The sequence below is a fragment of the Tursiops truncatus genome, chromosome 13 (assembly GCF_011762595.2).
Source record: "Tursiops truncatus isolate mTurTru1 chromosome 13, mTurTru1.mat.Y, whole genome shotgun sequence".
Taxonomy (NCBI): domain Eukaryota; kingdom Metazoa; phylum Chordata; class Mammalia; order Artiodactyla; family Delphinidae; genus Tursiops; species Tursiops truncatus.
The window spans coordinates 23,567,947-23,582,346 of record NC_047046.1 but is presented as its reverse complement, the minus strand read 5'-3'; the positions used below and the strand labels follow the sequence as shown (position 1 = coordinate 23,582,346).

At 46.6% G+C, this 14,400-nt stretch overlaps 1 protein-coding gene across 6 annotated transcripts in view; it reads right to left on the bottom strand.

Annotated features, from left to right (window-relative positions):
• LOC101330241 (E3 ubiquitin-protein ligase RNF185) overlaps nucleotides 1–14,400 on the bottom strand; it is an 85,453-nt gene that overhangs the window by 43,173 nt on the left and 27,880 nt on the right. The window contains exon 1 of one of the 6 annotated variants that reach the window (XM_019950112.3): nucleotides 12,408–12,554. The exons of the other annotated variants lie outside the window; for them this stretch is intronic. Within the exon in view, the coding sequence (XP_019805671.1) occupies nucleotides 12,408–12,423 (16 nt within the window). The 5' untranslated portion in view covers nucleotides 12,424–12,554. Of the gene's footprint in view, nucleotides 1–12,407; nucleotides 12,555–14,400 lie in introns of those variants that run through there. 6 annotated transcript variants of the gene reach the window in all.

The window sequence follows — 14,400 nt, the reverse complement described above, 5'->3', positions numbered from 1 at the left end:
GGTGCAGGGATGGGATTCCTACCATGTAGAAGATGACCAAGTTAACAGACTCTCATACTGAAAGGGCTGGGCGATGCTCTGCTGGATGCACAGTTCCCTCCTCCACAAGATCCCTGGGGAGCCCTCATCCAGTTGTTCATCTCCCCACCACAGGGAATTCCTGGCCTCAAAAGTAGCCTCATTTTTTAAAATGAGACTTTTAAAAAAACGGTTCTGGTTGTTCCTTTTTCTACTGAAACAAAACCTGCCTTCCTTTCCTTCAGCCCTTGCTTATAGTTCTGAGTAGACGAAATGAACAAAGTCTCTTTATTTTCGGGTCAGCCTTTCCTACAATGGTCCCCAGCCAGCACCCAGAAATTTCTCCTCTCTAGGTTACACGTGTTGCTGCCTTTCCCTACTCTTCAAAAGCCCTGGTTGTGCAGATTTTCCATCACCCCAATGGTTCCATCATTCATTCAACCAACATCATGGGTCCTCTTGTTGGACCCATGGGTCCAAGCTCTACATTGGAGACTGTTGGATAAATTACCCCTGCTCCTCAAAGAGGAAATCCACTGGAAAAGAAACATTCTTCCATATTGTACTCTTTCATTAAGATGTTATTTCAGGGGTAGAAGCAAAGTGCTATCTTAGTTCAGAGAAAGAAATTACAAGGGTAGAAGGGAAAGAAAAACATTTAATCCCTCCTATATGCCAAGAACTGTGCTAGATGCTTTCACAGACCCAATCTCATTTAATTCTCAAAACAATCCTGTGAGACAGGTATTATTATATTCATTTAATGGATAAGAGAACTGAAGCTTGGGGCCAGGGGTGAAAGGCCAAGCGGCAGAGTTAGCATCCCAACTCAAGTCTGCCCCATTCTAAAGCCTGTGCTCTTTCTAGTTCCTGCCCATTCCACTCAGGGGAGCCAGGATAGTCTTTGCAGGGGAAGCTGAGCCTTGAAAGATGGGCAAGATTTACTACAGGCTGAAAAAGTATGGGGAAGAGCTGTGTAGGCTGAGAGATTAGCATGGGCAGTAGCACAGAGTCAGTCCACATCCCTCCGAAAGGGACAGAGCACAATACTCCTGGTGTGGCTCAGATGTTAACTTGTTGAAATAAAAGGGCAGCTGAGATCAAGTTGTGGTACCTGACTCAGCCCTAGAAAGCGGGACAAGGTTGTTACAAGACTCCCTTGTGCGCCCCGTGTGTGTGGCTTTGTTCTCTCTGGGTAACTCCAGACTGCCACAGGCACAGTGACAGTCACCGGACCCTGTTTTACAGGCACAGGGGCCATGAATAGACAATGCACGGCTTCGGGCACTTCAGGATTGCTTGGCGGCATTCTGGGGCAGCCAGGGCACAGACAGCTGTCCTCATAGCCCAGAGGAGAGTTAAATGAGCTGGCAGAAGGCTTTAAAGCCCGACCCACCTGCTCCTCTCCCATACATGTATCACCTCCTGGATCTAAACTTCCTAGACTCTCAAGAGGGAGGGGCCTTTGTGGTTTTGGGTGGTAGTGGTTGGACAGTGCACCATCAACCTCACAAACTCCAAGGCAGAAAAGTCTGAGACACTCATTCAAACTGGTTTATGGGTGAGACAGTGAATTAGTGAGGTTTTTTTTTAATATTATTATTATTTTTACATCTTTATTGGAGTATAATTGCTTTACAATGTTGTGTTAGTTTCTGCTGTATAACAAAGTGAATCAGCTACACATATACATATATCCCCATATCCCCTCCCTCTTGCGCCTCCCTCCCACCCTCCCTATCCCACCCCTCTAGGTGGTCACAAAGCACCGAGCTGATCTCCCTGTGCTATGCAGCTACTTCCCACTAGCTATCTATTTTACGTTTGGTAGTGTATATATGTGAATGTTACTCTCTCACTTCATCCCAGCTTACCCTCCCCGTGTCCTCAAGTCCATTCTCTATGTCTGCATCTTTATTCCTGTCCTGCCCCTAGGTTCTTCAGAACCACTTTTTTTTTTTTTTTTTTTTAGATTCCATATATGTGTGTTAGCGTGCGGTATTTGTTTTTCTCTTTCTGACTTAACTTCACTATGTATGACAGACTCTAGGTCCATCTCCCTCACTACAAATAACTCAATTTCGTTTCTTTTTATGGCTAATATTCCACTGTATATATGTGCCACATCTTCTTTATCCATTCACCTGTCGATGGACACTTAGGTTGCTTTCATGTCCTGGCTGTTGTAAATAGTACTGCAGTGAACACTGTGGTGGTACGTGTCTCTTTTTGAATTATGGTTTTCTCAGGGTATATGCCCAGTAGTAGGATTGCTGGGTTATATGGTAGTTCTGTTTTTAGTTTTTTAAAGGAACCTCCATACTGTTTTCCATAGTGGCTGTATCAGTTTACATTCCCACCAACAGTGCAAGAGGGTTCCCTTTAGTGAGAGGGTTTTTAATGAACAGATATCCAAATGAATCTTCCAAATTCTGGAAGTACCAGAGTTTGGGAACTCTTACATGAAAGGGCTTTCAGGCTGCCACCAGCAAATCTCATTATTTTAAGCCACACCTTGTTTCTTGCTTTTACTTTTTAACCAGCAAGGAATAGTCTCTGACCCGACCACCCACTTACTCAACAATTCAACATCTTGGCTCTGAGTGACCTCTGGTTGTTTCCAAAATTCAAAAAGAATCAGGACTTTCCACTGTGAAGATATTCGAGATAACTTGTTATGGCCACACCCTCCAGAGCCTGCCCTGCCCTCCAGTCTTTTTTTTTTTAATATAAATTTATTTATTTTATTTATTTATTTTTGGCTGCGTTGGGTCTCTGTTGATGCGCAAAGGCTTTCGCTAGTTGCGGCGAGTGGGGGGCTACTCTTCGTTGCGGTGTGTGGGCTTCTCATTGGAGTGGCTTCTCTTGTTGCAGAGCGCAGGCTCTGGGTGCCCGTGTGCTAGTAGCTGTGGCACGTGGGCTCAGTAGTTGTGGCCTGCGGGCCCTAGAGCACAGGCTCAGTAGTTGTGGCACACGGGCTTAGCTGCTCCGCAGCATGTGGGATCTTCCCAGACCAGGGCTCAAACCCATGTCCCCTGCATTGGCAGGTGGATTCTTAACCACTGCGCCACCAGAGAAGTCCCCCTCCGGTCTTGAGAAACTCAACACCATTCAACACTTACGTAACACGTGCTCTGTGCTAGGCACTAGGGGCACAAAAATCAAGACCCTCTACTCCCTCCTCTCATAGCCACCTGGTTCCACCTTTGAAATGTCCCTCCAATCCTTCTCTGTCCTTCAGCACTGCCCGAGTTCAGGTGTTTGGCTTCTTTTCCTGGTGTGCTGCACAGTCTTAGCTGGCTCACCCAGACTCCCCAATGTCTACAGAACTCAACTGTTGACTCCACCCCATCCCACCTCTCAGAAGACAGTCTCCACCACCACTCCCTTCTCCACTGGCTCCTTCCAACTGTCATTTAAATAAATTCAAGTCTTTCCCATTAAAAAAAAAAAACCTGGACCCCACTTTCTCCTCTAGCTACCACCCTTGCTTCCCCATGTCACAGCCACACATATTAAAAAGTTGTCTAACAGGGAATTCCCTGGCGGTCCAGTGGTAAGGACTCCGCACTTTTACTGCAAGGGCGCGGGTTCAATCCCTGGTCAGGGGACTAAGACCCTGCAAGACATGCGGCGCAGCAAAAAAAAAAAAAAAAAAAAAAAAAAAAAAAGTTGTCTAATAAAAAACAAACTTATGGCTACCAAAGGAGAAAAGGCAGGGAGGGATAAATTAGGAGTTTGGGATTAACAGATACACACTACTATATATAAAACAGATAAACAACAGGAGCTACTGTACAGCATGGGGAACTATATTCAATATCCTGTAATAAAACACAATGGAAAAGAATATGAAGAATATATATATATATAACTGAATCACTTTGTTGTATACCAGAAACTGATACATTGTATATCAACTATACTTCAATTAAAAAAAAAAAAGTTGTCTACACATCACTGCCTTCATTTCTTCACTTCCTATTTACTGCCCAACCCACTGCAGTTTGACTTCCACCCCCACCATTTCTCTGAAACTGTCTCACCAAGGTCAACAGTGACCGCTTATTGCTAAATTCAATGGACACGCTTCAGTCATTCTTTTAGCAAGTATTTACTGCATGCCAACTATGTGTCTAACACCATGCTCGGGAAAGAGCAGCAAACAAGAGAGAGATTAAACATACAGCAAATATTAAACAATAACATAATTATTTTCATTATAATTGGGGCAAGTGGTAGGAAGAAGATATCAAGTTCATAACTAAGCAAATGGGGCTGGGTAGGGCAAACAAGAACATATTCCTTAAGGAAGTAATTTCCAAGCTGAGCTCTAAAGGATGAATAGAAATTAACCAGGCAAAAGGAGGAGGAAAGGGTAACACTGGACACTGGGATGGCGGGGAGATCTGTGTAAAGGTCCTGAGGCAGGAACACAAACTCCTCACTCATCACTAAAGCTGGCTCTTGTTAGCTCCTAAGGACTAGGGAACTAAGACCAGTCCCTGGCCTACTACAGTCCCTCAAGAAACATTTATTGAAAGAAGGGATAGGGGCTTCCCTGGTGGCGCAGTGGTTGAGAGTCCGCCTGCCGATGCAGGGGACACGGGTTCATTCCCCGGGCCGGGAAGATCCCACATACCACGGAGCGGCTGGGCCTGTGAGCCATGGCCGCTGAGCCATGGCCGCTGAGCCATGGCCGCTGAGCCTGCGCTCTGCAACGGGAGAGGCCACAGCAGTGAGAGGCCCGCGTACCGCAAAAAAAAAAAAAAGAAGGGATGGCCCTCCACAAGGTGGCCCCAAAGAATCTTTATCTTTCAACCTCTTGTACAAGCGAATGCTCTAGTCACATCTTGATTTATCTTTTATTCCTGCCACACAAATGCATGGTCTTGTATCCTAACATTCACACCTATAGCTACTCTGTGTGTTTAGGATACTTTATTTACCCACCTTTTCCTCCCTTAATCAGACTTCCATCCTTCCTTGATGGTCCCCCAAAGGCAGGAAGTGTTTGTTTCACTTGGTGTATTACCTGTTTTATATCATTTGTTCTATAACTACAGTTCATTATGTTTCTGTCTCCTTTAGTCCCTTCCTCTCTGCACCACCGCCCCCAGCTCTAAGGGGCAAAGACTGCATCTTGATCATCTTCAAATCTCCAGGGCCTAGCATGAAGTGTGGTGCAGAACTGACACTCCTTTGTGTGGCAAATCCAACTGAAAAACTGGACCCAACTCTCAGCTATAAAGGTAATTTCCAAAGATAAGCTCCAATGGTCAGCAGCAATGATTCACCTGGAATGTGTCCTGGCTCCCCCGTGACTACCTCCAGGAAAAGTCACATGTAGACGCACATGCCTCAGTCTGTCACACTGTACCCGAGGGACGCTATTCACGCAGAGCCTTCAGCCTCCCAAACCCAGACTTTCTTCAAAAATACTCTTGGCCTCTTCAGCTCCCTTACACAGCCCTAAAAGTCAATGATCCTAACTCTCTTACAACCTTCATTCTAGGAAATGTAAGAGAAATGTAATAATACAAAGTCTTGGAGATTCTGTGAGGCCTAGTGGAAGACCAATCTAGGGTCCAGTCCGGCTGGGAATGTCTTCCTCTAGGAAAATACCTCATTGTACCAGGCTGTTCACCTCTCCCTCGACTGTGTTTACCTCTCCTATTTGCAGACTTATCAACAGTGGCTACTGATTGTCAGAGTCCAGAAAGGGAGCTTGACTAAGTAAATGTCCCCAGCAGCTTCAAACAATACGGAGCCCTTGTCAGGTGTTTAATAATCAGAAAACCATGCCTTCATGGTTATTACTGGGATTTGTTGCTTTTAGGAAGTGCTAAGTGTGCGATGCAAACAAGGTGAGAATTGTAACAAATGGCCATTACAACATTTCTCACCTTCAGGATCATTTGAATGCTGGTATAAAATATATTCAGCTTCTATACCCTTCTCTCTCCCAACTTAATAATTGGTGACATGAGCCTCAAACAATCTGTAACTACTGGGGTAGGCACTAGGGTAGCAGGATGGTAAGGCTGGAAGGGCCTTTAAAAATCATCTACTCAAACCTAAGCCTTTCATTTTTCTGAAAGGAAAATGGGCTTGGAGAAGAATTGAGTTGTCTAACCATCAGAAAGCTGGTCCAGAAGGGGCTCAAACCCAAGTTCTGAGACTACCAGACCTGTTGCATTTTTATGATCCTAAGCAGCCTCAGACAAGTTGAGACTTGGAAGGGCTCAGTTATTCCATGGAAGGGCTCAGCCTGGTACCCCAGCTCAGGGCCAGTGAGTTTCCCACAAGACACTAACATTCACCTTAATCTTGGTCTAAGAACTTGGTTTCTGCAAACTAGTCCTTTTCAACTTCAAAGTGGTGAGAAATCCCCAAGCACTGAGAGCTTGTGAGACCATAAAGCCTGGACTGAACCAACATGCACAGATCCTATCCTTTCACTTGAGAAAAAAAATCGTTGGTGCTTCTCATGTTCCACTAGACTATGAGAACCTGGAACAAAACCCAGCCAATTCAGTGCAGCACAAAACAAGTACGGTAACTGTTGTGCCCCCTGGGAGCTGGCAGGTCAGGTATATAAATCCAACTTGTTCCAGGATAAAGCAGGAAGCAGAGGGGCAGGGCAGCAACTGGTATGGAACAACCAAGAGAGAAGAGATCACATTTGAATGAAGTGACTACCAAAAAGATTAACAGTAATGATTAACATTCCTCTAGATATTCTCCCCTGTATCCCAAAGAGTTTTCCTCCTCACTAGCTTATCAAATATTACCAAAGGAGTGTCTAAGGAAGAAAGATTAGATGATTTTTAAAGGCGCTCCTGGACTTCTCTGGACCTTAGATTCTTCCTTCATAAAAGGAGGGATCATGGGCTTCCCTGGTGGTGCAGTGGTTGAGAGTCCGCCTGCTGATGCAGGGGACACGGGTTCGTTCCCCGGTCTGGGAAGATCCCACATGCCGCAGAGCGCCTGGGCCCGTGAGCCATGGCCGCTGAGCCTGCGCGCCTGGAGCCTGTGCTCCACAATGGGAGAGGCCACAACAGTGAGAGGCCTACGTACCGCAAAAAAAAAAAAAAAAAAAAAAAAAAAAAGGGATCAAATTACTCCTAACTCTGAGAGTCTGTGACACTAAAACAGGGGCCTCTCATTTTTCAGGTCAAGGCACAGACACAGGCATCTCAGAGGTTTTATTCTTGCTGTTGTTCTCTTCTGCCTCTCCTTAGTTTATTAGGAAAAATTTGTAAGGGTCAAGCAGAAGAACCGGAGTTAGATCTGGGTTTGAAACCTGGCTCTGTGTCCTTGTGCAAATTATTTAACCTCTCTGAGCCTGACTTTTTTTTTTTTTTTTGCATCAGCAGGCAGACTGTCAACAACTGCGCCACCAGGGAAGCCCTGAGCCTGACTATTAATCTTTATTTTTTTTAAGAAAGTAAACAAATAACTTTCTCCCCCAGCTCCTATCAGTAATTTTTAATAACTGAAATATAGTTGACATACATTATGTTAGTTTCAGGTGTACTGCATAGTGATTTGATGTTTGCATACATTATAAAATGATCACCACAAAAAGTCTAGTAACCACCTGTCCCCATACAAAGTTATTACAGTATTATTGACCTTATTCCTTATGCTGTATATTATATCCCTGTGGCTTATTTATAACTGGAGGTTTGTACCTCTTAATCCCCTTTACCTATTTCACCCCCTTGTCTCTTAATCTTTAAAAAGAGAATATCACTCACCTTACAGCATTACCAAGAGGATTAAGAGAAATAACATAATATTACCTGAAAATACCTCCCACAGTGCCTGGCACTTAGTTGGCAACTGAATTGTGAGTACCTTTTCTTCTTTCTTTCATGTATATCTAGGGGACTGGCTGGGGAAAACGCTGAGCTATTAAATACATTAGCCTCTAAAATCTGATGGGAACGTTTTCAAAACAAATTCAGCAAATGTCTTCTATGTGTCCATGTGCAAGACAGAGACTAGGCCACAAACTTATGGGGCCCTTAGCGAGTGCTCATGGGTATGAGGGGCAAGGATATGTAAAAAAATAACACATGTCAGAGAGGGACAAACCAGGTACTGGGGGCAAGGCAAGCTTGGTGGAGTAATAAGACACTTGGTAGAGAAACAAACAAGACAGATGGTTCTTGCCACTTTCGGCTTTCAGGCACTCAGGTTCTCACTTCCAACCATAAGTTTACTTAGCTGTGAATGAGTAGGCATTTTCTTATCTAGGGGAAGGCCTACAAAGAATCTCTTTATCAGAGAACTGGTTAACCAATTCATACATTCTCAGATGGCAGTTCTCAACCCATTGTCAATGGCAGGGAAAAAATTCTTTGAGTCCTTATTATATGCCAGGCAGTGTCCTAAGCACTAGGCAAGCATGAACTAATTGAATATAAAGATTCCATGAAATAAGGACTAGTATCAAAGGACTATTATTGTTCCCATTTTAATGAAAAGGAAACTGAACTGCTCAACTAACAAGTGTTAGAGCTGGGATTAGACCACAGGTCTGCTTACTCCAAAGTCTGTCTTCAACTACATTTTAGACTTTCTTTACTGGAAAAATAAATTACAAGTAGAGAGATCTGACAAAATAGAATCCCAGGATGGACGCTCAAGGTGTACTTTGATAGAACCAAGCAATGGTTTCGTGTTTTAGCTACTGTTGGATGTGAATTAATAGGTAAGAATCTAATTCTTGCTACTGTATAAGGAAACGTCAAGAGTGGGAAAGAATATAGACTTGTCAGAGACTGCTACAGCTCCACACCCTCTCACTGAAATGCCGAAATGATACCTGGGGGTGGGCTCCACCCCTCCCTAGTATGCCTGAGCCCAAGCCCCCAACCCCAGGTTGCACTGATCAGAGGCCAGCCCTGGGCTGGAAATCAGCATAGTCTCCAGAAGAGGCAGACAACCCACCAGGAATGTGGAAAGCCTAATACTGCCTCTTGAACATGATGGGTTTCTATTCAGCTCTAAAACCTTGTGGTCTTCTTGGACCCTACCTTGCTCCCTCCATCCCATATCCAGAGCCATTCAAGTCACCCAACCCTGCCCATGACATGAGGCATTTTCCTCTGGTCAGTGCCTCCTTCTCCATTCCTATCAGTAACAACCTCAGCTCAGGGTCCATTGTATGTACCCACCTCCAGACTGGTGCTCTTCCTTACCCTTGTCCAATTCATCCTGCCCACCAAAGCCAGATTGATAGTATAAACACAAAATGCCCACATCATGACTCTCCCTGCCTCTAAACGTATGGTCTCTGCTGCAGATCAGAAAAGTCTACAAGCCTGGCATTAAACCCTCTGCAGTCTGGCTTCACTCACCCTCTCAGCCTTATCTTCCACTTCCCACACCTCCCAATCTTTGCCTCCACCACACATATTAATTCACCACCCCTTGTGAAGATCCTGAAACTCACCTGCCTTTGCAATCCTACTCCCACAGTTTTATTCCTTACCCCTTAAACCCCCCTGCCCTTTTCTTTAACCTACCTGAGATCTCTCAAATCTTACCTCCGTCAAGCATTCCCTGACCAAATCTGGTAGCCACCCTGGACACCCTGCTGTTCTTCAAACATGCCAAGCACATTCCTGGCTCAGGGTCTTTGCTCATTCTCTTTTATTCCTTGTCCAGAATGTTCTACCCCCAGATATGCAAATGGCTCACTCCCTTGCTTCATTTCTCTGCTCAGATGTCATCGAAGAGAGGTTCCCCTGACCTCCCACTGCACCTATGCCCTTACCATACTTCATCTCTCTTCAGAGCATTTATCCCTGACATATGATATTCATGTATTTACTTATTGTCTGTCTCTCGCCACCAGAACATACACTCCACGAGGGAAGGGATTTGATCTATTTTGCTCCCTGTTGTATCCCCCAGGGCCTAGAAGTGCTTGGCACACAGCAGGAACTCAATATATACTTGTGGGATAAATGTATGAATAAAGTTCTCCCTCATCTTTGAAATTCCCTAATGTTATCACCTATAGGCCTTATAATAGCTTGCCTTGATTTGTTCATTTTTTCCTCAATTACTCTAAATAGTGAATTTCTCAAAGGCACAAACCACATATTATTCATTTCCACAAATACTGTGTGCCAGACCCTGTATGCCTCAAGGACCCTGAAATACTGGAAAGAGCACTGAACAAGTTCTAGGTTAGACCTGGCTCTACCGCTAGCTGAGTAACCCTAGACAAATCCATTTTCCTCCCTAGTCCTCAGTTTCTTAACATGTAAAATGAGGAGAGTTACACTATCTCTAGCATCTGTTAAAATTTATAACAGGTAACACTTGGCCCAGCCCAGTGCCTTAGACATCACCGGTACTCAGCAAATATTTGATTTCTCTGTTGATTCTTCTGTTACACAGGAATCTGAGCTGTCTCGGAACACAGCTCTGACTGTGTTCAAGAACAAGTAAAAGTTTAAGTCCCGCTTCCTTCTCTGACTCCACGGGCAACCTCATTCTGGTGTTTGTGATTCAGAGAGGATGATGCACCAAATTTGAAGCTAGAAAATATGAACTCTGACCACTGTTATTTTTTTGGCTATGGAACCTTGAACAAGTAATTTCTGAACCTTAGTCTCCTCATCCATAAAAAAGCTGTACTGGCCTTCTCTTAGTCTTCAAAGGCACCACATGCCTTTCCGCCTCAGGGCTTTTTTATGTTCCCTCTGCCTGAAAAGTTCTTCACCCTTTCTTAGCTGGACTAGCTTCTACTTATCCTCAGGGCTCAGCATAAACTTGCCTCATAAAGGAATGTGTTCCCTATCCACTTCCCTTGCCCCTGGTGCAATCTTACGGCACATATCTCAACTGCTTATCTCAGTTATTATGGCATTTATCTCAATTGTCACCTCAATTATTTACTGTACATCGCTAGGGCTGTAAGCACCACAAAGGCCAAGAACTGTGTCGTTTTGCTCATCATTATACTCCTCAGCGCTTGGCTTAGCGTGTGGCCCAGAAGTATCCAACAAATATTCTTATGGAAGAATGTACAAACGAATGCATCTAGAGGCACTGATGCCTCTAGACAGCTTTTTGGTTCACTCAGAGAAAGATCTAATAAACACTATTGCACTCTAAGATCTTTCGCAAGTTTCTGAGAATCAAGGTTCAAGACAAGGAACCTATGTTACTCAAAGGTTAGAAAAAATCATTAGAAATCATTTGAGACAAAGAATTCTGGAAACGAAAAAAAAATAAAATAGGAAGGGACGGAGAATGTCTACCCCTAGCCCTTTTTCTCTAAAAGCCTATTATTAAGAATGAGGAGAAAATCCCATGCTCCCATGGTGAGGAAGTGACCCACTGGTGGCCTGGTCCTTTTATTCAGGATGGAGGAAGTGACTGTCCACAGGCTGAAAGCCAGGAAGCGGGGGCAGATATCCAGGACAGCCTCCCTCCTCCACTATTCCCTCCTGCCAGCTCTAGAAAGCTTCTGGACGCTGACCCTGGTCGACCCAGAGGCTGGGCCACCCACACAGGTGGGTGTTTCCCACAACTTTCTGGGAAACAGAAAGTTCCTGGTACTGGGGGACAGGCAAGGAGGGCAGGAAGCTGCAGGGTGGTGTGAAATGACTGGGAGGGAGGGGACCACAGGCCCAGCCAACCTAACCCTGAAGCTACCCTTCACCCTTAGACACTCTTCCTTCCAGGAGGTGTTTGGCCACATTCCTTTCTGGTCTCAGAGGGGCCATGGGAGGGCCCAGAGCCCCAGGGGCCCTACCTGCCTCAGGAAGAAGCTCCAATCTCTCCCTACCCCCAGTCGTGTCCTAAACCCCAAGGGGGCCCACAATGCCCTACTTCCTGCAAAGAACCCCAAGACCCAGGAGACCGCAGGCACCAAGATACCCTCCAGAAGGCTTGGATCCCGTGGGAAACTCATACTCTCCTCAATTTTCCACAGAAAATCCAGAACACGGGGTAACTCTCCATACCCTCAGAACCTACCCAAACTCTGAGGATGCCGTACTCCCCATATTCCCCCAAACTGTGACTCCAACGGAAACCGGTCCCCTCAGCTTCCTTAGAGTTTTAATTTGAGGACCTGCAGTCTCCAGGTCCACAAAAAAAGGTGCCCCCCCAACATCCTTTCCTCCCAAGGACCTCGACTCGCGGGAAGCCGCCAACCCCGCCTGCCCCACCTCCCCGCGAGCCCTCTATCCCCGCTCCCCACAACCTCCGAGTCTTCGGGGAGCGCTGTGCTCACTCCCCAAATTCTCTAAGGAGCCGGTACCCACGAGGGTCCACTCAGCCCGAAACCCCCGAGAGGCCGCCAGCTCCCCTCAGGCGCCCCGGGGCCGGGACAGGACGGCGCAGCCCTTCCTTACCCGCCTGCTCGGCCATGGTCCCAGAAGCGCGGAAATGGGGAAGAGGAGGCCGCTACAGCGCCGTCTCCGCTCAGCTCCTGCCGCCGCCTCAGACGCGCGAGGACCTCTGCCCGGGTCGCGAGCGAGATGCGCCGCCTACGGCGCCCGGGGAGGACCAAACCGCACCTGGCACGGGGGCCCGCCCGCCTACGCCCCGCCCAGCCGACGCCAGGCCCCGCCCCTGGGCCTAGCCCCGCCCCCTGGTTCGGGCTCTGCGGCGGCCCTGCTGCCCGCTAGACTCTGCGCCCTCTGTGGGTGCCCGAACTGGTGAGGGTGATTCTGCGCAGGCTGGAGATCTCAACACAGGGGACCCTCTGCCCATTTTACCGATGGGGACAGCTGAGGACCAGAGGGGACAAGTTCGAACCTCAAAATGGCTCAGCTTATTAGGAGATGAGCTGGGATGGGAACGCTGGCTCTTAATCCCCAGTCGAAAGCTCTTTCCAGTAGTGTCTGGAATCAAGAATATGAATATGGAGAAACCAGGTTTACCCACAAATAGCTTTGGGCGGGGGGGGTTGAGGGTGGGCTTTTCTTAGAAGCTTCCAGCTCAGAGAAGCCACTTGTCTGTGCCACTATAAGCAAGCTGACACTCAGTGGCAGATCCTTAGCAGGACAAGTAGGTATATAAATGAACCCCGAACACCAGATCTTCCAATTTTTCAAGATAAGCCAAAAATCCAGGTATTTAGGTGAAATTTCCCTCTTTTAAAAATGTTGGTAACATTCAAATTCTAAAAATGCCATGTAGGTCAAAGGAAATGTAACAGTGGTCTGGATTTGCCCTTCGGACTCTTCTTTGTAGAGAAGAGCCCTGGACCAGGATTTAGGACAGCAGACTGGTTTCTCGCAGCCGCTAGGTGGCTGAGGGGCCTTGAGAGAACCACTTCCCCTCACTTGGTTTGGGAGGGGCTTTGGGTCCTCTGTGTGACTAAGGTTCGGCCACATCAGCCGGTCCCTGAGGTCCCTCCCATCTGATTCTCTTGTGCTGGGTCTTTGGCAACTGTTATTTCCTTAGATCAGATATAGGTCATGAGAAAAGTGTACAAATGACCAGGAAGGGACAGGGATGGGGCCCAAGGAAATGGATCACAACACTCCCACCAAGGACGAAGTTCAACCCAGCACTCAAGTACACAAAGGTGAGCACAATCCTCTTCCTTCCTGCTCTGACCGTGTACTCCAAACCAGATGCAGGTCAGATTTTTCTCCTCTGGGTGTGGCAGGTGGCCCCTGAAGTCCTGAGTGTGAAGAAAGTGCTGAGGGGCAGTGTGGGCGATGTGCCTCACTTCTGTTCATTCCTGGGAACCCTCTTCAGCAGTCGGCTTTACTTTCTGAGGCTATCTCTGCTCTGATTATAGTAAAGACAAAACTGTGTATTGAATTAAAGTGATGGTGATCCAGGGGACTCTCCTGACAAGGAGAGTGGCTAGCAAAAAGGGGTGAGGCTTTTATTTGCCCTGCACATGGAAAGAGGTTACACTTTTCCCAGACACTGGCAGCCTTGGAACCAAGGCCCCTGGGAGTCTTCCCTCTCCCTCTGCCCCACAGCAAGGCACCCAGGTCTGTCTCTTCTCCCTCCTCACTCTCACTACACTTCTTTCCCACCTCCAGCCTCATGGTCTTCACCAGCAGGGAGTGGGAGGATAAACAACTCCCCCCAAGTTGCTCCCAGGGAAGTTCAGGTAACTTTGAGAAATGAAAAGTTGAAATGTAAAGGAAGAGAACAGCAGTCTATAGAAATGATAAAACCCAGAGATACCTTTTCAACATGGATACAAAGAACATTCCAAAATCGCTTGTGAACTCAAAGGGAGTTCTGGAGGGCAGAAAAGGCCTGCGCAGGGAGAAAGCCTCCTGGGTTTCTAGTACCAGGTCACCTGTCTGCAGTTTGATTACCTGACCATGGCTCGGTCAGTCCTTGAGGCCAGATCCTGCTGACTGACTCACAATC